The following is a 23,903-nucleotide window of genomic DNA, read 5'->3' on the forward strand; positions in this document are numbered from 1 at the left end:
AGAAGTGCAGAAATTAGCGTAACTTAAGATGCCAATATGTGATAGAAGAGCAGTGATATTGTCAACGTAAGACGGTCCGAGTTTGACAGCAGTCAAAATAAACCTGTTGTCTCTCCAACATTCCAGTGATGATAGTTATGTAGATATATATATTAAAATCTGTAAATGTTTACCTATTTCCAACTGTGGGACGATTACAGTAGGTGTTTAAACCAGGAAGAGATGAGCCCTAAGACTGCAAGTTTGGAAGTGTTTCTGTTTAAATAGTGTTTGATATACTATATATTGACAAAATACGTTGAAGAAAACCTTTTTTCTAACAGGATGGATAATTTCTCTGATGACAATTCGTGTGTGGATGGCTATCCCGGGGACAGAAGGGCAGTGTCCCCTTCCAAAGCTTTGCTGTCGTCCAAAGCCACGGCCTTTTCCATAGCAGCACTGATGGGACGAGAGGCGGATGCTGACAATACCCCTAAAGACGATTCTCCTCATGACAGAACTGAGGACTGTGGGGAAACTCAGATTGCACCCCTAGGTAAGCCGCCCCGGGGGACGGGAATTCACGGATTCCTTTATTTGTCATGATATAATATAGATACAGATGCTGGTAACTCACATCCCAAACAATCAGGATGACCTATTCTGGTCTACTGTCAATGTACAATGCACAGTATATGTTTAGAATTGGTTTTTTTTACCGATTTGTCCTGCTTTAACCCTCTCTGCTTTTAAATCATTCTGTAAATACATATATTATTGTATAAAACTGAGAATATTTTTTAAACTCCTTTTTAACGCTGCATCTCATAATCTGTAAACGTGAATACATTTTGCCACAGATACTGACTTTAATACTCATTAATGAATTTCTTGTAGTTAAACAGCGTAAAAGTATATAAATAAAATATGTTCATGTATTTAAGAAAAGAGTCTGTAAATTGTGTATTGAATAGCTATTTATAATCCATAAATACAGAATATAGATATCTGTTTAACAAACAAAACGGAATAATATCAAAATATATAATTTTCTTGAAAGCAATCTTTGAATTTTATATCTAAATAATTTTGGCGACTTTTACTTCACGAATATCATGTAATTTTATTTGTCTTTTTCTCTGTGTTGACAATTCGTTATCTATTATAAATTTGTTTGTCATTCCCCTTGCTTGAACATTTTAATCTTAAATAAAAGAAATCAGTTAATGTTTTATTGTTGATCATGTCTGCCTTTACATACACAAAGAAATGTTCTATCACTGCATATGTTCCTAATCGAAACTTCACAACTGTTAATATTCCTCTCGATCATAATATACTTTGAAGACCAAATTTAGTTTTTAGGATTGATAGATGAAAAAAAATTGTTTACTTATGAAAGTACAATTAAACTTGTATTATTATATACCATTCATGGACGGTCATAAATTTCTTGCAACCAAATTCAGAAGTCTTAACTTCTTAATAATTCTTTTCAAAATCAAATATTTCTGCGTTCAAGGAATTATCAAAATATTTCCTTTTATCTTGTAATATATATGCTAAATATATCAAATGTATTACAATCAGAATTTCAATAAAATGAAGATTAGCAGGTGTTAAACGTGTTTATTATTTGAAATTCTTTGTTTATTTCTTATCTATGACATACTCACCTGTCTGTGTAAATTGTACAAATGTATCAGCGAAAACATCACAAAACTATCGCCGCAATACGGCTATTTAAACACCGTGTTTAAGTAAGATATTCTTCGACACACAACCCCTATGAGGTAGTGTTTCCCTCGCGTTGTCTCTTTGCTCAATTTAGCGTGAAAGCTGTGTACTACGGGGGGTTAGCACAGGGCTAATGATACCAGCCTGTGTTTTGTCCAATTCTCACATGATGACGGCCAGAAATAGCCAGACATGCTTTTGTATTTATCTTAAAAGCACTTAAATGATGAAATGCTCATCAACACGTTAGTTCGGAAGGATTTTTTTCTTCAACTCACTTTTCAAAATAAAATACACACATGTATACATTCTGTCTATCTTCACCGTGTAAGTATTTCAATTAAGTAAACATCAAGAGCTGGGATAGGATTCAATATAAATAAAGAAACTGTTTCCAAATTATTACCTTTATCTTTCCTGTTTCTAATAAATTTCCAATTTTATTTATCAAATTTGAATTGTAAGGATTATCTACTTTCCAGTTCCAAAACCATCTTCTCCATGCCTCATCTTCGTTTTCTCGAAATTAATCAATATTCATTTATATCGGCAGAAAGTGTGGTGAATTATCAATTCACACATATAATTTTGTATCTATGATTGTGTAAATTAAATATGTACTAAATTGCTCATCATATAAGATACACTGTTTCTGAGATCTAGGTGTTACGGCTGGTTTTAATGCGTGTGGATATAAGAAGTCGTCAATATTGTCTTCTAATTTCATAATACGAATTTGGACATTATAATCTTCACAATAAATCTTTTTAGAAGAAAACGTAGAGAAAAATGCAGTTGTGATAATGGTTTTCATTTAGATTGATTAGTTTTGATCATACATTACCATTTGTGTTATTGAACGTCTGAGTTTAAAATTGAGTAAGTTTATACCAAATTATGGATATGTGTTACCCCGAGTTATAGAAATTGAACATGTGTGTTACCTATCACTTCTCTACATATCTCAACATGTGTGTATATATTTTTAAATCATAATTTCGTTGTGAAAGAATGGCTTTAAGGGATTATACCTCTTTTTTCCCCTTTACTTTCATTTTCAGTTCTTCAATGAAGTATTAACTTCAAAGCTATAAAAAGTTAATTGACTTAAATTTATGCTTCGAACATGATGAGCAATTTGTAAGAAAATATGGAAATTTATTATATAACATTATAGTGGAAATTTATTATGTAATATGTATGGTAGAAATTTATTATATAATATGTATATTTGAAATTTATTATGTACAATTTTTTTTTCAAACAGAAAAATTAGTGGAGACAGCTACTTCTGCATCGCCAGTGCCGAAATATCCCCTCACTCCACCCATCGAAGATAAAATAAAATCTGAACCGAGCACGGATATTGACGAGGTCAGCACCAGTACTTCCCCCGCGTGCAGCAAGGAAATGGCGGGAATTCAGTGCTGTCTAGAAACCAAAGATTTGTGGGACAAATTTCACGAGCTGGGTACAGAGATGATCATCACAAAGACCGGACGGTAAGACAGATTTTATAAGACTTATAGCTGACGACGAGAAGATACTAGATTGTTCATGAGACTTGATATTGGACTATAAGACAGACTTGGTAAGACCAAATACTGGAGGGTTAATGAAACTAGATATCGGAAGGCAGGACAGATTTAAAAAGAATAGATATTGTAAGGGCTGCAAAACTATTGAACGTTGAGACAGACTTCATAATACAACATACTGGAGGGTTTATAAGAGTAGACATTGGAAAGTTGAACAGACTTTATCAGACCAGATCGGAGTGTTTGTAAAACTGGATATTGGACGATAAGACAGACTGTATACGGCTAGATATTTTATAGTGAGATAGATCTAATACGACCAGATATCGAAAAATCGAGAGATATTTGATTTATGAATTGGTGCATTACAAACAATTAAAATCTGCTTTTACCTTATATGGAACATTCTTTATTAAATACCCTCAACAACATATATTACATTATTTGTTTGTAGTACACGCGTTATTGATTTATATTAAATTTTGAAATGGCCCATTAAGACAGCAAAAAGCAATTACATAAGTTGTAAACACTTTCTTCGACGATTAAAAGATACACGGAATGTGTAGTTAGTACTACTTTGGGCTTTTCTATATCTCAAATGATTTCCATTTATTATCATTTAATATACCATTTTGTTCAGCAGATTCAAATATCACTCATCCACCTCCCCAACCCCCATTGCCTGGCCCGCCCACCCCACCCTTCATATCTTGCCAATATCGTGAGAAGATACACTAGGTGTATAATATATTTACAACAGGAAAACACACCATACTAAAAAAAAATAAACATAGGAAAGGTTTTATAACGAAAATCAAATAACCAGCGGATATGTTCTACATATCAATTTAGTCTCATTGCCAAGGTTAAAGTTTACTTTATAGAATTTATCCATTAGAGATATGTAATTAAGCTATAAAATGTGTGGAGGTCAAGTTTACGATTTTCCTAAAAAAAAAAAAGTACTGACTCGGTGGTATGGTTTCCCGTAATATGTATCTCACTGCCGGTAATTAATCTAATCTGTCCGGTCTCCGTTTTCTTTGTTATATACACGACCTAATGAAGTGAGTTTGTGACGGAATGTTTCAGAATTCTACTAAACATTCCACCCTACGCCATCACTTAAACTATCGATTAATACCCACCGACGTTTCAGGCGCCGCGATAATGTGTAAAGTATTACAGCTTATCATTTACAAACGCAGAAAAAAACTAATTTTGAAATAACATTCAAAGAAAATCAATGAATTTGGTGATGCTAAGCAGCTTCCGTATTGTAGACATTCGTATATACAATTGTCAGTGTATATATCGCAATATGTTAATAGGATGGAGTTTTGACAGGGATGCGGTTCTAGGTTGTGTCGTGGAGTCGCCTATCTTGACAGGCATTCTCCGCCTTTAACACGCTAAATTTGCAACCCCTATTTTATGGAAAATATTCAATTTCATAACATGTCTTGGAACTGTCATATTCATGATACCAGTTCGTTGCAATCAATTTCGAAATTTTGAGTCATTTTTTAAAAGTAATTTGCACAGATATCCACAGTAAAGAAAATAATGAAATTATCCTCAAAGTTAATATTAGATTAAAAAAAAAACTACATCAAACTAAACTATAAAAATACATAAGTATTTATAATTCAAAATAGATTTGGCATTAGAAAAATGTTATTAATTCAAAAATATTGTAAGGAGAGTACCACTACAGTAAAAAGTGATTAAATTCTCGACAGAAAAGACAATTGACATTAAAATTATCCGCTGGAATGAAATGCTATTGTCCACAATAAAATATAAATTAACCAGTTACATTGCATCTACAGAAAGAAAATTATTAATTATATTTGCAATAAATAGATAATGAAAATTTCCACTAGAATGTACTAAATCAACCAGCTGATTTCTCAAAGTAAATTATTCACAGGGAAATAACATCTAAAAAAAGCTACTCCTCGTGATATCACAAAAATGTCAGGTATATGTAACTGATCGAGCGCAGAATTTTTTCATTTATGTAGAAATGATAACAGAAGAACAAATTCATATGTTATAATTCTGGTTGGTCATAATATTGGAGTTGCACCATTTTTACTCAGAAAAACTGAAACCTTACTTTGTGAAGGAAGTGAATTTCAGAGTTCGGTTAATTGTGTACGCAAGATAGAATTTTGTAGAAAAATTGTATAGCTTTCAAAAATAAATAAATAAATAATTAAATAGATAAATAAATAAATAAATAAATAAATAAATAAATAAATAATAGGAAAGGGAAACGTATATTATGTTTGTACTTTAGATCTGGGGGTATGGAGTGTGCTTGCATGAATGATACGGTCATATAACTTCACACAACCACTAAATCAAAAAGCATATCAATCATTATCGAAGTCAATTTTGCCTGCAGTTCACTTCGGTACACCAATAAATATGTGGTAGTTTTGGTGTGCAGGAGTTAGTTTTTATAACGACGGTGTAATTATTACCCTTCCTACAGGTAGGGCTATTCTAATTATAGGTTTGCACGGTTGTGAAAATTTGCGAGACGGAAAATTAATTCACGTATAATAGGAAATTATTTAGATGTTTCACACTTCCATTATCAAAGGAAAATACTCTCTCGTGCTCTGCGGATTTTCTTTCAACAAACCAGCGATTGTCAACAATCGGGATTTTTTACGACTTCACGCCATCTTGGCCTGTATAGTGTTCGTGCACAAGAATAGCCGTAGTTCATTAAGTATGCAAATGAAGGGGTCAACAGTTTTCAATCCGGATAACGGAATTCATTTTAGACATGATATGCGTTGTCTTTCCCGCAGTTTCGTTAGATGTGCAGTCGAACACAAAGTGTAAAGGGCATTTGGCGTGTATGTAATGATAATCATATGTACATATAGTCACGTGTTGATGTAGATATGTAATAGCACGCACAGTTACACATGGGTCCAACAAAGGTCACATAATAACAAAACTAGTCTTGCATTTTCAAATGATATATATATATATCTATCATATAGATAAATATTTTTAATCATTCGTGCAAAAACGCTAAAGAAATACACAAAAAAATATATTGCACAGATTCCATATCTGTAATTAAAATTGAATTGTTAAACAATAATTTGGCATAAACCATTCCAGCGACTGTGGACTAATAGTTTTTATCTTTCAACAAAGATTGGACAATGTGAATTTGTGTGTTGATGAATGCTTGCTAATAACTCTTCCATTCTTTTCCAAACATTAAATGTTAACATTGTCCAGGGTATGAGAGGGAGAGGGGGGGAGGGGGAGAAAGAGGAAGAGAGAGGGAGAGAGACACGCGGAGACGGACGAACAGACAGAGAGTACATGCGTCCGAATAAAGCGCTTTTGTGAGACACTCATATTAATTTTTCAGACGTTGTAATATTGGGTGTTGTGGACAGATCGATTTTCACAGACTTACGATATCGATCCCAAACCAACGATGGCGTTGCACTCATTAACCAAATAGACACTACATCTATTTACCTACAGCTATCCGCCATTTTTCCAATTGTAAGAGTAAAACTTTTCGCGGGTTTTGTCAGATGTAAATTTCTCTTTTTGTACCCTATTATTTGAAAGCAATTTGACTACGTGCTGAATATAGTGATTATATTAGGCCGTCCTTGGAAATGAAAAGTGTTAGTGACATGAAGAATGAGATCGTCGATACCCGATGTTTATGCTTGTCAGCGATTCTTTATGTGTAATGACACTTCATTTACCAAGCTATCCCAATAATAGGTGCTCGGTTTGAAGAAGGGATCCCTTCCTTCATCGCCGACGCTTCATTGCTCCTTTGTGTAACATCTTAAAGTCGTCAACGGCGATTAAACTGTGAAAACAAACAACAAGACAAACACGAGACTGGTGACGACTTGGCGCACGCGTACAAGGGGCACAGCAGGAGGACAGGACCGCACTCAAGGCGAAGTGATGCTAATCGATAGAACTACATGACAATTACAAATAAACGGGTAATTCTTAATTTTGTCGAATTGAAGTCGAGAGACTATCATTGCTTAAAGTCAAATCCTTTCACTGACAATTAAATGTAATGAAAATTGTAATTATACAATACAAAGCCGTAGAGCGATGAGGTTGTCGAAGCATGCCTGAAGATCCAGCAAGTCCGCACGCCCAAATAACAGGCTGTTAGCCACCTCACCCATTTAAAAGGTGATAAATGCTAGAGACAGGATTAAAGAGTTAAGGACATTCAATCATTCAAATATAAACTAATTTCTTTCACTAGAATTTTTCAATCACAAATTGATGCCTTGGGGTAGGCTCCGACAATGAATATGGCTGACACCTTCACTGTTCGCAAAGGAAGTCAAACAGCTATTTCAGTTCGCGGTGACGGAGTCCCTGCCCAACGCCGGACGTCTGTAGAACTATATTGACAAGGTATAGACGGCGGATGGGTTTTCTTCGGGCCATTTTATGTCCACAGGAAGTGTGACCGTCATATATTTTACCTAACGTTATAAATTAATTTGTCGTTAAACGTTGATACAATTCGAGATAGATGCCAGGGTTACAATAACACTCCGACATCTGATATACTACCTCGTGCTCTGTAATGGTCAGTCTCCATTTCTGTCTAAAACAGTTCCGCTAATTTTAGAATCATCTATCCAAATGTCTTCGCTATCGTTGATAATTTGTCTGGTGACCAATTTGTTTCTAATTTATATATCAGTTGATAAATACGTTGAATTTAATCGAATTTGGTTTCTATAATTTAATCATACATTGATGATATTTATTTTTTATTCAGTGTTGGTGTATTTGCTATCTTTGGCAATAAATTCCGGAATTTTCAGCATCTCCTGTTCGACTTTTACTGTCGTCTTTACTCAACTCTTGACATGATGAACCCTACTTTTTTTCTCGGAATATAATTTTGTATCATAAAGTGCCATGTCATTTATCAAAGATAAAAGAATTTTGTCAGTTATGGTTGAAGATATAAGTTGAAATATTTTCCCCGAAATTCAAAGTTATAAATTCGTGAACTAGGGATTTCGATAAGCTATCACCGCGCAGCGCGTGTTTCGCTCGCGCGTGACGTTGAGTATATAGCGTGAAAATAGATATTTATAGATTATTTTACGAGACCCCATTCATCATAGCAACCTGCGCTGATCGATTTCAATATTAACGAAGACTTCGGAAGTACTTGTTTGCCCAAAACTTGCATTCGTTAATTTTCTTAACGATTTAGTTCCATCTGTATACCTTGCAATTAGCAATAATCGTGTTACGTTTTCAAAATAATTAATTATGAAATGACCTACATATAATTTTTAGTTTCATGTTTTACAAAATTGTGAAAAAAAGCACATAAGATCTAAGGAAAGATTTTGACATGAAACTTAAGATTAGACGCCGCGCATAAAAAGTAAAAACATTTCAAAATAGAAACTGAACACCAGAGATATATTGCTTGTCTAGGATTTAAAGCAGAAAATAGACTGATAGAAACACGAAAGAAAAATTCTTAAAGGAATCTCTTTAACTGAAACACAAGCTAAGACAATAAATATAACAGAGAATCCCACAAATAGAAAGTAAAGCTGAAACTTAAAAACAAGATTTCAAAACAGAAAGGGAAAAGGCAAACAAAGACATTTTAAGAACGGAGAGTTGAAAAACAGCTTACATCCCGAATAACAATGTTTTGTTTGGTGTTTTCTTTCTTTTTCTTGTTTTTCTCTCTCTTTTTTTTAATCAACGTTACACGTTGTTCTACAACTTTTTAATATATTCAATTATTTTTAAATATATCGTTTCTCTGTCCCTATCTCACCTCTTTATGTCTGGCACCCTCTTTCCTATTTTCTTTTCCTATCATCTATATTTGTGATATTCAGTCTTCATTCGTTATTTACATATTTTGCTGTTTTCACATGGTTCCAGTATAAAATATTCCTGTATGTATTCAATTAGGCGAGGACTGAATGGATTGATATAACTCGTGTCTAATGATTTTGTTCAATAATAACAAAATATGTTTAAAACAAACATTTAGTTAATTTCAAAGTTTTAGGAAACACAAACAACATTATCAAAACATGAAGATCAGTAGAGAACTTTCAAATCACTGTAGCTTCGTACTTACAGTGTATATCCTCGAGTAAAATTAAAATAGTCGAGGAATAATCAGACATATTAGTGGCATTTCTAGTTTATGTCTGTAACAAATGAAACGATAAAGAATTAATATTTCAAATGTTATGAAGATATATATTTATGTGGTAAATCTATCCGAACTATTGCATCACTTGAAGATATTTTCACGTAAATAATATTTTGCTAAAAAATGAAAAATAAGCAGCATTTACGATTAAATTTGCGGCTATTATGTCTCATACAACAGTATTCCCGGCAATAAACACAAGCAAGGCGTGGATTTTCATCGAACGTTTGATTTCATGTGATACCATTCGTTATTTAATATCAATTAGTCGAATAAAAAACTAGGCGAATATGAACAATTATTATTGAACTGTTCTCAGTTTGTCGTTAGATTGATCAGGATATTGTGAAAATGCAGAATATAACCGGACATTGACGGGAGTGATATTTCTGTCGAAGAAAGAGGCGAATAATATTTCGTAGGAACATAATTCTATTACCACCATTTGGAATAATATATATAAAAAACGCGATTACATCAAACTGAAATAAGGGTGTGACTTGCTACTGATGACGCTGTTGTCATGACAACGATCAATAACGACCAGAATGCCCATATGATTGCGACGCTTTAGCTTGTATTAACTCTGACAAGCACAAACGGTCTGCGCCACTTCTCCTCAATGATATTCCGATAATTTGTGAGAACCCCTTGGGAGCCAGTTGGTTAAGAAACATATTTGTATGACCACGTTCGGACGTGTTGCCAAAGTGACGCGTGCACGCCGGGGCAATGAGACCAATTCCTACGCCGATTCCATTGGGTGCAATCACAGAAGTCAAACCCTTGACCTTATCACCGTCAACTATCTTTTTTACACTGCCGCGTGTGATTCCTTGTTAAGTTCTCACAACAAAATACGAAATTTAGACGCGATGTTTACCCCGATGGATTATTCTGTCAATATTATGTAAATAAGGCACGGAAACTCGACAATGTGGTCTTATCTGTGATGGTGATCAAACGACCATTAAACCCGCAATCATTTGGCCGGGATCGCTAGAAAATTATAACGAAATATGAACCATAACTATTTATGTGAAAACATCAATTCCTAATTTGTAAGACTTATAGACATGTGACATACAACAACGCATCTCTGCTGTACACAGTAAACTCGAAAAGTTCGTAATTGCTCTCAAATGGTTTCAAACAGAACGATTTTAAACAACTGCCAAAAATCAAATTAATATTTTATTAGGCAAAACATGCAAGTAATGTTTTGTGAAAATACTTCGAGTATGATAATATCTCGATAAAAATTTTGTGTGAATATAGAAAAGATATACTTAAAGTCAAATGGATGACGCTATAAAATGAATTTGCTATGTCATTAAAACTCCTCCAGTTTTGCACTATAGCATCTTCTTGCGAAGAGTTCATATGATTTCCAATAGAGCAGTAGCTTTCTCAGTCCCAGAAGTGTTTGACTGGATGTTTTGTGTTTGTTTTTAAAGTTACATCTGCAGTTTTATATTTTCTTTCACAGAGAGATGTTGTTGATATACTGTTATTGTCATAAAACAGTCGTAGGTTTGATTTAAAGTGTTGTGATATTGTCATATGCGTGTTGCCTATTCTCTATCAACCTTTCTTGTAGTACATTCGTTTCGAAATTTCTTGGTATTTGTTTCAACATGAATGACAATTTCATTATTTCTTTTCGATTTACAATTCTTTCACATCTTTTGATGCATAATTTTTTCAGTCTGTTTTTATTTATTTTATTTTATTCATTTATTTTTTTTTTTTTTTATTTTTTTTTTGACAATCGAAATTTTTTTTTAAAGTACTGGCTCAACGATTTGTTTACCGCTTATAAGCTCTGTATAAATTATTAACACATCTTAATCAACACTCACAAGGCACGCATACATGAAATATCATTACGTAATTAATAAAGGACGGTTTGTTTTAAGGATATTTTCCATTTTACACTTAAGCTCTGAAAGCGAGTACGTCAACTGTATACTTTGTACCAGAAAATAATGTGGAAATTTACCAAATATTATTATTATCATATCTTATTTTGTTTATTCATTTATTTATTTTTATGAATTCTTTCCTATACTTTCCAGTTCTTTTTCAGTCTTTTCATTCAAATTTCTTGAGGCGTGAAATATACGATTTACAAATTCCAAGAGAGAGTGTGGAAAGTTCCATAATATACATTTACATATTTTCTACTTTTTATGACATTATCGTCGATATTAATTTGACTTTAATTAGATGTATAATTCTAGTGTCACACATGATAACTTCCCGGATAAAATTTAGAATTCAGTGTTTATTAATCAATATTCTCCCATTGTGTTTAGGACAACATCAACCCTTGATGTCTGGATCCCTTGAAACTGACACCAAACTCAAATAAAACACTATTACAAGAGATTACTACAGTAACTGACCATTTAACTCAATAAACGGCTATATTGACAGTTGGTCAAACACCCACTCAAATCAATTATGTCCAGGTCCATCCTTGTTAAAGAAATGTTATCGTTAATGGGAAGTCAGTATTGATAGATGTCTTTCTTGACCATCAGACATGTGTATGGTCACTGGTGCCTTTATTTGTCCCTAGTGTCGTCAGTTGTCCGGCCAGTTGACCAGTCGCCTGTCCAGTCCTCGTCAGGTGTCCCTAGTGCCCCGGTCGGTACCTTCCCTATTTAATTATCCGCATCAATGTAGCAATTACTTCACAATAATAGAAAGGCAATGAAAATCAAAATGGCCGTCGGAAGTGTGTCTGTTGTAAACTGCCTTTCATTTGTGATGTAACATAACACTGCCTAAGGGACCTACACACTATCAACAATGAAAACAATAGAGAGACATTATCGGTAACACCAAACCCTTGTATCTCAAGTGTGAAGATGGGCATTGCTGTATCTCTAGGCTGACACGAGAGGGGTACCGAATATCAATCACGCTTAATGATAGTGTACCGAATGTGAGGGGGCACGGGAGCGCGAGTACCTGACTGTCCGGTCGGTTCGTTTGACATTCGCTTGTTTATGTGTTTTACAGCTCAGAACACTACTTCTCCCATCGTACCACGTGGAAATCTTCACCAGTTCGCAATAAATCACCACCATATAGATTAAAACAAATGTACTTGGGGTTAGAGGTAGATCCCCCAGTAGCTGCGGGTCACGCCTTCCAGGATATTGCCGGTGTGGGTTACCTCCCGAACTACCACAGATGCCGACAACGATTACAAGGGGGCGTGCTCATCACTAGACATTTGACCGGTTGTCAATAATATTTGTCTAAAATGTTTTGAAAAATCACATTTTTAAGATGTATATGTTTCTGAACTGACTGCCCATGGGTCATTTGAGGTCGCCAGTGACCGCTAATGTGGAATCTCTGTAGGGTTTCACAAAAGTTAAAAAAAAGGATATGTTTCCTTTCAAATTGACAAAGTGTTTAGGCTCTACGACTGATTTATATGAGAAAATATAATTCGTGTAAAACGTGCGAATACATCAGTTCCTTTAATAGTCAAAATAGGAACACATACATGGTATACAACAAATTCGAATTCACCAAAAGAAACAATTGCTTTTTTTAAACATCAGCAAATACGGAAAGCTTCATTTCATAAATATACATGTCGGTTTTTTTTATTATTTTTCCCATCAATATAAAGATTTCGTTTCTTTGAATGAAATATTGCATTTGAAGTAGAACTTTCCCAAAGTTAACTATATGATTCAACCAAACAGTTTAATGTAATATTTGTCTTCTATTTTATTTTTTTCAGAAAAAAACATTCAAACAAAACCTTCTATCTAGGATAATTACACTACATTTATTGAGGTGGTTTTACTTCGAAATGATTATTTTTTCTAATTCTATATGATTATGTTGTTATCTTTAAACATTGTTTTTGAATTTGAACCAGAACGATGGGACAACATATCACAAGAGTGTTTTTCAAGCTCACTAAATGTATTCTAAAATAAGATACCCCAAACCTGGTCATTATCCTCTGTCTGTCTGTCTGTCTGTCTGTCTGTCTGTCTGTCTGTCTGTCTCTCTCTCTCTCTCTCTCTCTCTCTCTCTCTCTCTCTCTCTCTCTCTCTCTCTCTCTCTCTCTCTCTCTCTCTCTCTCTCTCTCTCTCAGAAAAAGGCTTTAGAGTGAGGACCGTACAACAAGATAAAGTATAAAACAATCAGGGACATTACAAGATTGACATTGGAAGATGAACAATAATTTGTTTTTTTAATGCATACAAATATACAAATGATGAAAATCGACATTTACAGTCACAATACTTAAGAAACAAATGTATCAGCAAATATTCAAGGTGAGGATACTGTTTCTACAGTTTATTACTGTTACAGATAAATTTGACATTTCGCTTTCTCTTGTTTCGGCCTTGTTTTTGATATCAAAGGCGGTAGAAACGTTTGACATATATTGTAAATATTATCTGAATACTTACAACATATACCACAACACCGCCTGGGCTTTCTGGCATAGGGCTCTGCTTTCATTCAGCTATCTAAAGCATAAGTACGTTACAACAGGTGTCATAACCAGAAACCTAACGCACCAGTACCTGCTATCGACTTTGTTCTGATAGCCATACTCCAAACTATCAGTCCGCCATGGCCGACACGAGGTAAATTTAGTACAGTGACATTATTCCCCCTCTATAACTGGTTAAAGTGTCTGTGTGACACTCCTGCCTCTAAGTGCCCCCCTTTTACACTGACACGTGGTTAGTCTGTACAGTGACACTCCCACACTGACAGGTGAACTCGAGTGTGGAGGCGAACATCTGGAGGACAGATAAGAGGCAATCTCCCCTTAATTACCAAGTAATCATGACAACATTGCACCCTCCACTCACACCAATACACAAGCAGATAAAGAATCTATCACCCCAAGTATTCTGAGAATGTTACCATGGAAACGTTTATCTGTCTTGTACTTTATTTACCTGCTTGTTTACTGTTATTCTTATTATTTGTTTGTTGTTGCAAAAGGCTTTCTTGATTTAAGATTGAAATGTTTGAATAATTTTCGTCAATTTGTCTCGGTGAAAATCTAAAAAAAACGAGCTATAGTAAAATGACTCATTTTCACGGGAGTTTATTTCCGTCGATTCCGTTGGTCCTTTTAATCAAAGAATTGATGTGTCTTCATGTTGTTAAATTCCTCAAAAGTAGCTTTGTTTTTTATTCACGAAATCAAACATCAAAGTCTTTTTTATTTTTTTTTTTTTTTTTTTTGAAAATCTCGGAATTTGAACCTCACTATTCTGTACATTATGATTTTAGTCACATTTTTATGCTTAATTGAAGTAAGTATGAATATTTATCAATGTAAGAAAGAAAAAAAGATAAAATCATGTAAGTGAAATGATGGCTTCGATCATGTCCAAAAGTAACGACAATAATTCTAAGTTGCGATAACTGGTCCAAATCCGTGTCACTCAAAGGCGACCGACAACCAACATGTTTTGTATTATCGACGGAACACCTACTGTGTTTTCGTCAATTAGTTAAAACATAGCTGATCAAAGTGCCTATGCATATCAGTCGAAAATGGAACATGTAGATGAATCCTTGATTCATTGCCAAAAGCAAATCGACATGTATACTCATGGCAAAATCGGCGCAATTGTTACCATCAACACGACTTAACGAGAAAAAAAATTTAAAAAGAAAAAAAAAAACACTAATAGCAATTTTATTCACTTGTCGGCTATGTGTATACATATTAAGCTCGGTTCATTCAAACTTATACAAGGTTCAGTCAAATTTGAAAATTATTCTGCTGCAATCCTTTGCAATACATTAGGCGTTCGCCATGAGCGCCTGGAGACAGCCTGATCACTGTTTGGACAGAGTGATCACTCAGGTCGGTAATGACGTGTTTCCACCCCAAAACAAGGCATACATCAATCGGAGGAGATATCTCCTTGATGATTTTTTCCCTAGATTTTTCCTAGTATGTGCTGAGCAAGAAACCTGTGACAATATTAAACACAAATTCATTATTTTGAATTATTTTTCAGTTGCATTGATTTTAACACGAAGTATTTACAACATATCTTCACCTGTTTATGTTTCTTAATTAAAGCCAAAAGTCTTTTTAATTGAAGAAAGGTCAAATTGACAGCTAACGTTTTGTGATCTCATGTGTACTTTTATGTGAGGTCACAGATACAATGTCGAGTCTATGGACACCATGGAGAGAACCTGAAAATGATCCTTTATAGAATATCACCAAATTTCCGGTGTTCTCCCAGGAGTTCGCCAGATGTTTCGTTCTAATGCTTTCAAAGCGTAAACTATATTGAACATTCAATAAAGTACAGTACCTATAAGTCTCAAGGTTAACAGTGTAAGCCTTTTCTCATTTTCCTCTTTTCCAACATGTACAGTTTTATGTTTTGGAATTTAGGTACGTTTGCTATAAATTGAAATCATTTGCATGTATATTATTTCAATTTTAACTCTTCGTAAAATAAAATAACTCCATATAACTCCAGTAGTACACACCATATTTGACTCTCCTGAAGACTAAAGATAAATTCAATTAAAGATGAAAATTATCTAAGAGATCGAAATGACATTTCTCATTTCCCCGCTACAATATCCAGTTAACACGTGTAATTCCTCAATCTCTCTTACCCGTATATATCTCGAAATGTATTCTCTATCTCAATACATCCAGTATTTTACATTCGTTATCACGAACTTTATAGACTGCTGTTTTTTTTTTAACCTCCAATGCTTGACTTTCCCTATCCAGAAGTCTGATGTGCTAATTTCTCAGTCTCCAACATCTTACTTTCTTTATCCAGAAGTCTGTAAAGCTGTTTTCTCAGTCTCCAATACCTTACTTCCTTTATTTCGAAGTCTATAGTGCCGAATTTGATTGATAATTTTTTATCTGTGTATTGGTTCACTCTTTTCAATAATTTTCTTTTTTTGTTCCAGGCGTATGTTCCCTACTCTGCGGGTATCGTTCACGGGAGTTGACCCCGAGGTCAGGTATATGGTGCTAATGGATATAGTTCCGGTTGACAACAAGCGTTACAGATACGCCTACCACCGGTCATCTTGGCTAGTAGCCGGAAAGGCTGACCCGCCCCTCCCGACCAGACTTTACATGCATCCAGACTCTCCCTTCACAGGAGAGCAACTACAAAAACAGACCGTCTCATTTGAAAAACTGAAACTCACAAACAACATGTTGGATAAAAATGGACATGTAAGTATTTAAGCTGGCAGTGTTGTAATGTCCTAATTTGCCAATGATAATACTCAGTACTTCCTTTAAGCAACTTTAAGCAATACATTAGTGGACTCCTAATCGTGAAGGTGGACGCAAGAATGTTAAACACTTTACAGTATTTTTTGTGATTATCAAGGGGTTCATTATTTTCGCTATTTTCGAGGAAATAATAAAAGCGCTTAACAAGAATACCATGAAAACTGATAATTTATCGTACGTTCCATTCTTTCAATAAAAAAATCTTTTTGCTTCAACTTTTGATAAAACCGCGAAAATCTGGGCCATCGAAAACAGCATTTACAGTATAACATTAGAACTGAAAAAATGTTTACCGTAGGTAATGTATATGTAATGTCTACTAGTAAAGATCGTGCTGGTATGCATAAGATCAATCAGATTTTAATAGGAGTGTTGTGTACTTCTGTAAGATATTTTTTTATATAAATTGTGAAATTATTTATTGTTATATAATCCTTTTTACCGCCAAGGTTAACATCAAGTTTGTCTTTAAATACGAATTACCTGGGAAAAAATGCAAAACAACGTTGTCTTCGAAATAAACGAAATGTCTACATGAAGAGGTACATACAGCACCATTTCTCCTCACAGTAAATTCACTTTCAGAACGTTTGTCTCGGCGTAGATGAACTGATGTAGTTTACCGATCAGTCGTACACAACACTGTAAATACGACTGTCTTATGCGCCTAAATCCTTACGATTAAATGCTAAATATATTCGGCGCTCGTGAAGGGGATGAGTGTTCAAAGTAATTGAGAAACACTGTAATGTATCTGCTTTATCTTGTTCCAGATTATATTGAACTCAATGCATAAATACCAGCCGAGAATTCACATTGTAAGAAAGAAGGAGTCGATATCAAATCAGACATCCATTACTAGTCTGGATGCGGAGGAATTCAAGACCTTCGTCTTCCCCGAGAGTGTGTTTATCGGAGTTACTGCCTATCAGAATCAACTGGTGAGTCGATCCAGCAAGGGTCCTCATGTTTGTGTCAAACACGGGTAACATAGCTTTCCTTGTACTCTTTACTCGCACAAATGCTTTCGAGCGGCTCGTAAAACGCTATCTTACGCCACATTCAACACCACCGCCTTCCAATATATAACGCTCTCAAACTTCCCCACATGTCGTTGCAGCATACAGACATTCGTTAAATCACTGCTGAATTTCGGCCAAAATGCTTGTAAACACTCGGAAATTTCCTACTCAATAACGTTTATTTGACATTTATGTTTGCTGTTCTTATGTATTTCACCAATTTGCAATGGAAATTTTGCGTTCTACAGATTACCAAACTGAAGATTGATAGCAACCCGTTTGCAAAAGGATTCCGGGATTCGACAAGACTGACAGAGTTTGAAAGGTATAATTTGTAGTAGAGTTACGAATCATCACACAATCATTGAGACCTGGGGAACCTTAGGGGGACTTCATCACACCCAGTCATATCGTTATATGTTTGCTTCTTCTGTGGCAAAAATTATACCACTTCATTTTTTACAATGGTTTTATCAAAGAGATACAATACTTGAAAAAATGTAATTTTTGGGGGCTTCTATTTGCATCCTTTTAGAAAAAAAAAGAAAACAGCGAAAATTCGAACCATCGAAAATAAATTTACAGCATGAATGTACACATTTAAGTTGAATCGATCATCTGATTTCTGTGACGAGGAAAACTAGGATGCATTTTTAACAAAACTTTTGCAGTTTTTATCGTTTTGAAAATTGTGCTAGTATCATATATGTAATTGTTATCTCCTCGTTTTTTAGATGTCTGGTAAAGCCTACTTGTTTGTTATAAGCTGTACAGTAACACATTATCTTATCTTTTCATTCAACTTTATAGGGTTGATAAGAGGGGGAAAATAACAATTTGAAAAGAATTAAGCTTTTATGTGGTATACGCCACAATCAAACGAATTAAGTACAGTTTACACTAGTGAAACATGACTAGGTATGAAATATTGGTATGACGTCTATCTCATTCATGTTAATATTCACGTGCTCGAAATGACATCACATTTTCTGGTAAACACAGGTTTGAAGGGTAAAATTATTTCCTTGTTTTTGTAAAAAGCCTTTCATTTTTGATCGATTAATATGCAAATCAAAAATAATATCGAACCGCTGAAGGGAGTAACAATGTGTATGAATTTTTCATGAGTGTTGGATTGTAAGTGGAGAGGTGGTCAGGAAAGTCTATAAATGGGGTCGAATTCGCAGCCATGTTATACGGGTGTGCATTCAACCGCTAAAGCTTATTTCAGCTTTGATGATGGGTTGGTACTGTCAACGCGTCGGCCGAACAAATCTATCTCATGGTGGCGTCGCAGTCGTCTGTAAATCAGCACACTAACTGTTTTACAAGATTGTCGCTTCACATTGGAAAATATCGCTTACCATATATAAGCACTGTAATAAGTGTAGTGTTTCTCATACCGTCTCCTGAGTAGAATTTAGGGGGATATCGATTTCTTTTCCTTCAACCGTGCATGGTAATTCAATCCAGATAATGCGTTTAATGTTACGTTCTTACCTCATGTTGTTACATATACATGTGTATATTACGTCATCATTTCATGTTTGTACACACTCTTGTTTACGTCATCATTTTATGTTTGTAAACACAATCTTTTTTTGCATCATCATTTGATGTTTATTTACATAGTTTTTGACGTCATTACTTCATGATTTTATTTCTTCTATATTATGTCGTTTATTTATTTCTTATTGGGTTACATGTGACAAATTGCATGGTTTTTAACAAATTTTAAACAAAATATTTCGCGGTTGCTGCAACATGGAACCCCTACGAGATATGTGCCGTGACAAACTCCATACTTGACGTCGGTATTGTTACGCTCTGTGCCTAATCCCTTGTGTACCTAACCCAGTATGTGTATGACCCCTCGGCTCCTGACCACTCATCATTTGCCTTGATTTTATTTTTTTCATAAAGTCCATCTGCCTCTGACCACGTCTTTCTTAAATACAGAGAAAGTATGGAGACGTTGATCCAGCAGCATACCTACGCCCGGTCACCTCTCCGGTCGTACACAGACGCTGAACTAGAGGAGTCACTCAAACAGCACCGGGAGTTTCTCGCCAAAGGTACATACTTTAGATTTTCTCACATATCACTGATTCCGCATTTCATCGCCACTTGTCATTGATTAGACATTACTAGTAACTTAGCACTCATTACTGTTCAGATAGTTCTTCGTCACACATCACCCATCAAACAGTTCCTCGTCATACATCACCCATCAAACAGTTCCTCGTCATACATCACCAATCAAATAGTTCCTCGCCACACATCACCAATAAAGTAGTTCCTCGTCACATCACCAATCAAACAGTTCCCCGTCTCACATCACCTGTACTATTCTGCTTACATTAACATAACTAAGACGCCTTATGACACCAATAGCTTTGTCCTTAAGTAGTACAAACATTGTTGCTTTATATCGTCATTCTCTATATTTCTTCCAAAAAGTGCAACACAGCATAAAGATTTGCTGTCTGTCAGTATATCCTTATCTAAATTTTGACTTTTCCTTTCGATCACTTTGAGTTTTCCTCAGTCGCCTTCTAGGCTTCAAAGTTAAGTCCCTTAATATCACTGACAAGTTTCGGAAGGACGAGAGAGCTGCATTTTACTTCATTATTTGGCTTCACTGTATCTAATTCTAAATCGGTAATAACAGTTGCTACTCACCTGTATGTCTTTTGTACAATTTTCAAGTGAATGGGAATTTCTTTAAATTTGATTCGAAATGTAAATGATAGTAAGCTTATTTCAACTCTGCTCAGTATCATACTTGTATTATCTAAATGGCTTCCAACTCCCTTTTTGCTAATGTAATTCTATAGTATTACATTATTTCATGTTTAGAAAGGATCCTTTGTGCATATACTAAACATGAACGTTGGGAATTTAGTTTTTATCGTGACGTATTCAGTTTTTAGTATCTGTTGAATAAATGTTTTAAATGGTTCATTGATCATTCTTATTAATTTATTTTTCATTTATTTATTTATTATTTTTTTTAAATAAATAGAAACAGCAAACCTCAAGTTTAATTGTGTATATGCATAAGAATGATATTTATTTCAATATTTTATATACAATGCTCAGTCCAATAAAGTTATTTTTCATATTAGGACGTAACTGTCAAATTTAGAAAATGTTTTGATGTAAATCAGAACTTAATGTGTGATCAGGCTTTGATCGGCAATATTTTATATTGTGTAATATCCAATCAATAGCTGGGGTCATTTAATGACCATCTCCCTATATTTGCGTGTTGATTGTTTATTTTATTTTTTTTTTTTTTTTTTTTTTTTTTTTTTTTTTTAATTTTTTTTTTTTTTTTTTTTTTTTTTTGGGGGGGGGGGGGGGGGGGGGGGAGGCTGTGTTTCTTTGTATAAACTTCCCTGTGATAGTTGTACCACTGTACTGAAGGAAGGCCCGAATCAGGGTTCCCTACCCAGTCACAATATACTAACAACAGACAAATCAGTCGTTACACTACCAGAGTCTCTGGTATCTTTACTATAGCTATTGCCATATCACTACTTAATTTTTTTCTTTATTCAATTCAAGTACGCCAGTATTCTTTTAAAATTGATATGATAGACCTCACCATAGTATACTACATGAAATCCAGCGTATCATATATTCTTTTTTAAATTTACTTCAAAATGATAATTGTTTTAATCCTAAACAGTTCTCTAGGGGCCTCACATTATCAGTTGAATACTTCATCAATTCAAGATGATATTTATGGCAATGTAAGTGATTGAATGTACAACTGAATTTTCATTATTCTATACAAGATATATTATTTGATACGATTTAGTTTCTCCTAAATCATATTGAAAATAAACTTATTTATATCAGAGACAAACAGTAGTTATGATGTGAATATGATAACTAACAATTTTTCAAATGCTGTATTTACAGTGATGACATATTTTTTGCATAAGAAATAAAAATAAAGGAACAAAATATTAAAGATTAAGAATATATCATACTATTCAAACTTGTGAGTATCATGTCAGAATAAGTTTATTTCTAAAAACTAAGACACAGACACATGGCATACATCACCTGGGTAATATTTTTGAAAACATAAATTATGTTATAACAGTAACTTAGCAGGGAAAGCTGCATTCTTCAATTTGGTGAAAATAAAAAAAAAAATTTTTTTTATTTGAAATATGTTGTAACATTTTCTAGGAAATATCATGCAACTTGCCATTGAATTCATAGTCGATTTTAAATTATATGAAAAATGTTCAATTTAGATTTTTGCAGTTTTTTTTTTACTTTTTTCCAAACTCTGTAGCTTAACGGCAACATTAAACGGCCCTGAAAGATGAAAAGGGTGTTAAGTTAAGGTTTCCCTTTATTACCTGTATTGTATTTGTTTATCTTATATTGCATTTATCATTTTATGTTTCACTATAACTATGGATAGTCACACGGTTTCAAAAGTTTTTTTCTCTCTATAGTCGTTTTTAGAATTAAATGTCGTAAAGTATATATTTAAGTTTTGCTAATACGCCTTCTTAGCATTTTCCCATCTTTATTAATTAATTTCTAAATGTGATCATCAAATATTTGTGTCCTAGCTGGAAATTTGAAGATAGACTATTTCTTGCAATGGCTATACCGCATATGAGAGTTTGTGGTTAACCACATATTCTATACACTGTTATCAGTGTCAGCCAGCACAACACATCCCTGTAGTTGCACTTTACTAGTGCATTTTACAATTAGACTAAAACTCTATCCAGTATCACCACACGGTGATGGTAGCCTTCCAAATGAACAAAAAATAACAATATCAATTAAAAGAGATGACCTACCGTTGCATTCTTCTATTTCGACATCGCCAAAATGCTTTAACCTCTTGACCCTATCTCCTGGAGTTGGATTCATTCATGTCATTATCGTAAAAGGACTCTATCTGTTTTTTAACTTTTATTTCTTGATTGCGACCTGATCATTTACAGCCACGGCGATTCATCACGGAGTTCATAACGAGTTGTTGTAGGTATACATTTACAAACAAGATCCTGACTTGCAGGTGGTCTAAAATATAAACATAAAACCTACTGTTAATTTAGGTTTCCGCGCGAGGCTTCCGTAAAGGTGTCAGACCTTTATACGGATCGCTTCAATGCCTCGCTGAGAAATGCCCTTCGTGTTCAAATAATATTTTACTAATAGTTTCGCGTGTTTAATTTGCCTTGTGACTTCAAATGAAGAGGGTTGTCTGCTTCGTTTCGCCTGATGTTTTTGTGTGGTCCCTTTGGGTCAGATGTGGCTAATCAGCAAGAACCAAAACCGCACACTTTAACCTGACTATGTTTTAAGGATACCGAATGCACCTGTTTCAAAATCAAAAGAACATTTTTTACAATATGGCCTGATTTTTCTTCATCACGCACATTCTCATCGACGAATCGCCCATTAATTTGTAAAAAATATAACACATCAACGTTGTTAGTGTGACTATTCTCGCGTTTGAAGTATTCTCTGGAAAAGAATAAATAATGCTTACTTTCATATACATGTATATATGTAACTTTAGTATTGCTACTTAAAACTCTTTTTTCAAATATTGATGCAATATCATTGTAACATGAACAATGTTAATGCCATACAAACGATTTATTCTCTAAAATGTTTAACTGAAGTTTTGCTCATCTTTTCTAATTTCAGAAGAGACAGAAAAGCAAAACATGCTACCTCATCCACATTTTCCAATATGGCGGCCTATCCCTTCGTCAGTGATGGGTTCTTCTGCCGGTGCTTCCTCCTACATGCCTAATGACAGTCGGTCACTGTACGCCCTCTATGGTGGGTTATTTGGACTCCATAACTCCAGTTTTGTATTTCCAACAGTAGCTTTTCATCCGTTTGTTAGTGCCAATAATCTTCGGATGAGAGAATCCATGCCAGGCAGTGTATCATATTCATCATCTTCAGAAACCCCCGGACTTCCTTATCCAGCATCTATGTACAGATATCATCCATATTTATCACCTGACAAAATGGCACAAAAGAGTTCAGATTCCTCGGTGGTGGACAGTTGTAGACCCTAG

The 23,903-nt window shown here is 34.4% G+C and overlaps 1 protein-coding gene across 1 annotated transcript; it reads left to right on the forward strand.

Annotated features, from left to right (window-relative positions):
• The first annotated feature begins 324 nt into the window (after positions 1–324).
• LOC132560411 (T-box transcription factor TBX20-like) lies at positions 325–23,903 on the forward strand. The gene is made up of 7 exons (XM_060225078.1): positions 325–538; positions 2,987–3,221; positions 16,465–16,738; positions 17,575–17,742; positions 18,072–18,148; positions 19,747–19,898; positions 23,521–23,903. The coding sequence occupies exons 1-7, from the start codon at positions 325–327 to the stop codon at positions 23,901–23,903; spliced, it is 1,503 nt and encodes a 500-aa protein (XP_060081061.1).

Source organism: Ylistrum balloti, unplaced genomic scaffold (assembly GCF_031769215.1).
Source record: "Ylistrum balloti isolate Yb309-2 unplaced genomic scaffold, AGI_CSIRO_Ybal_v1 Utg371058, whole genome shotgun sequence".
Classification (NCBI taxonomy): Eukaryota; Metazoa; Mollusca; class Bivalvia; order Pectinida; family Pectinidae; genus Ylistrum; species Ylistrum balloti.

Coding starts and splice junctions, on each gene's coding strand:
- LOC132560411 (XM_060225078.1), top strand. CDS start 325: ATGGATAATTTCTCTGATGACAATTCGTGTGTGGATGGCTATCCCGGG. Junction 539..2,986: donor AACTCAGATTGCACCCCTAG/GTAAGCCGCCCC, acceptor TTTTTCAAACAG/AAAAATTAGTGGAGACAGCT. Junction 19,899..23,520: donor CCGGGAGTTTCTCGCCAAAG/GTACATACTTTA, acceptor TTCTAATTTCAG/AAGAGACAGAAAAGCAAAAC.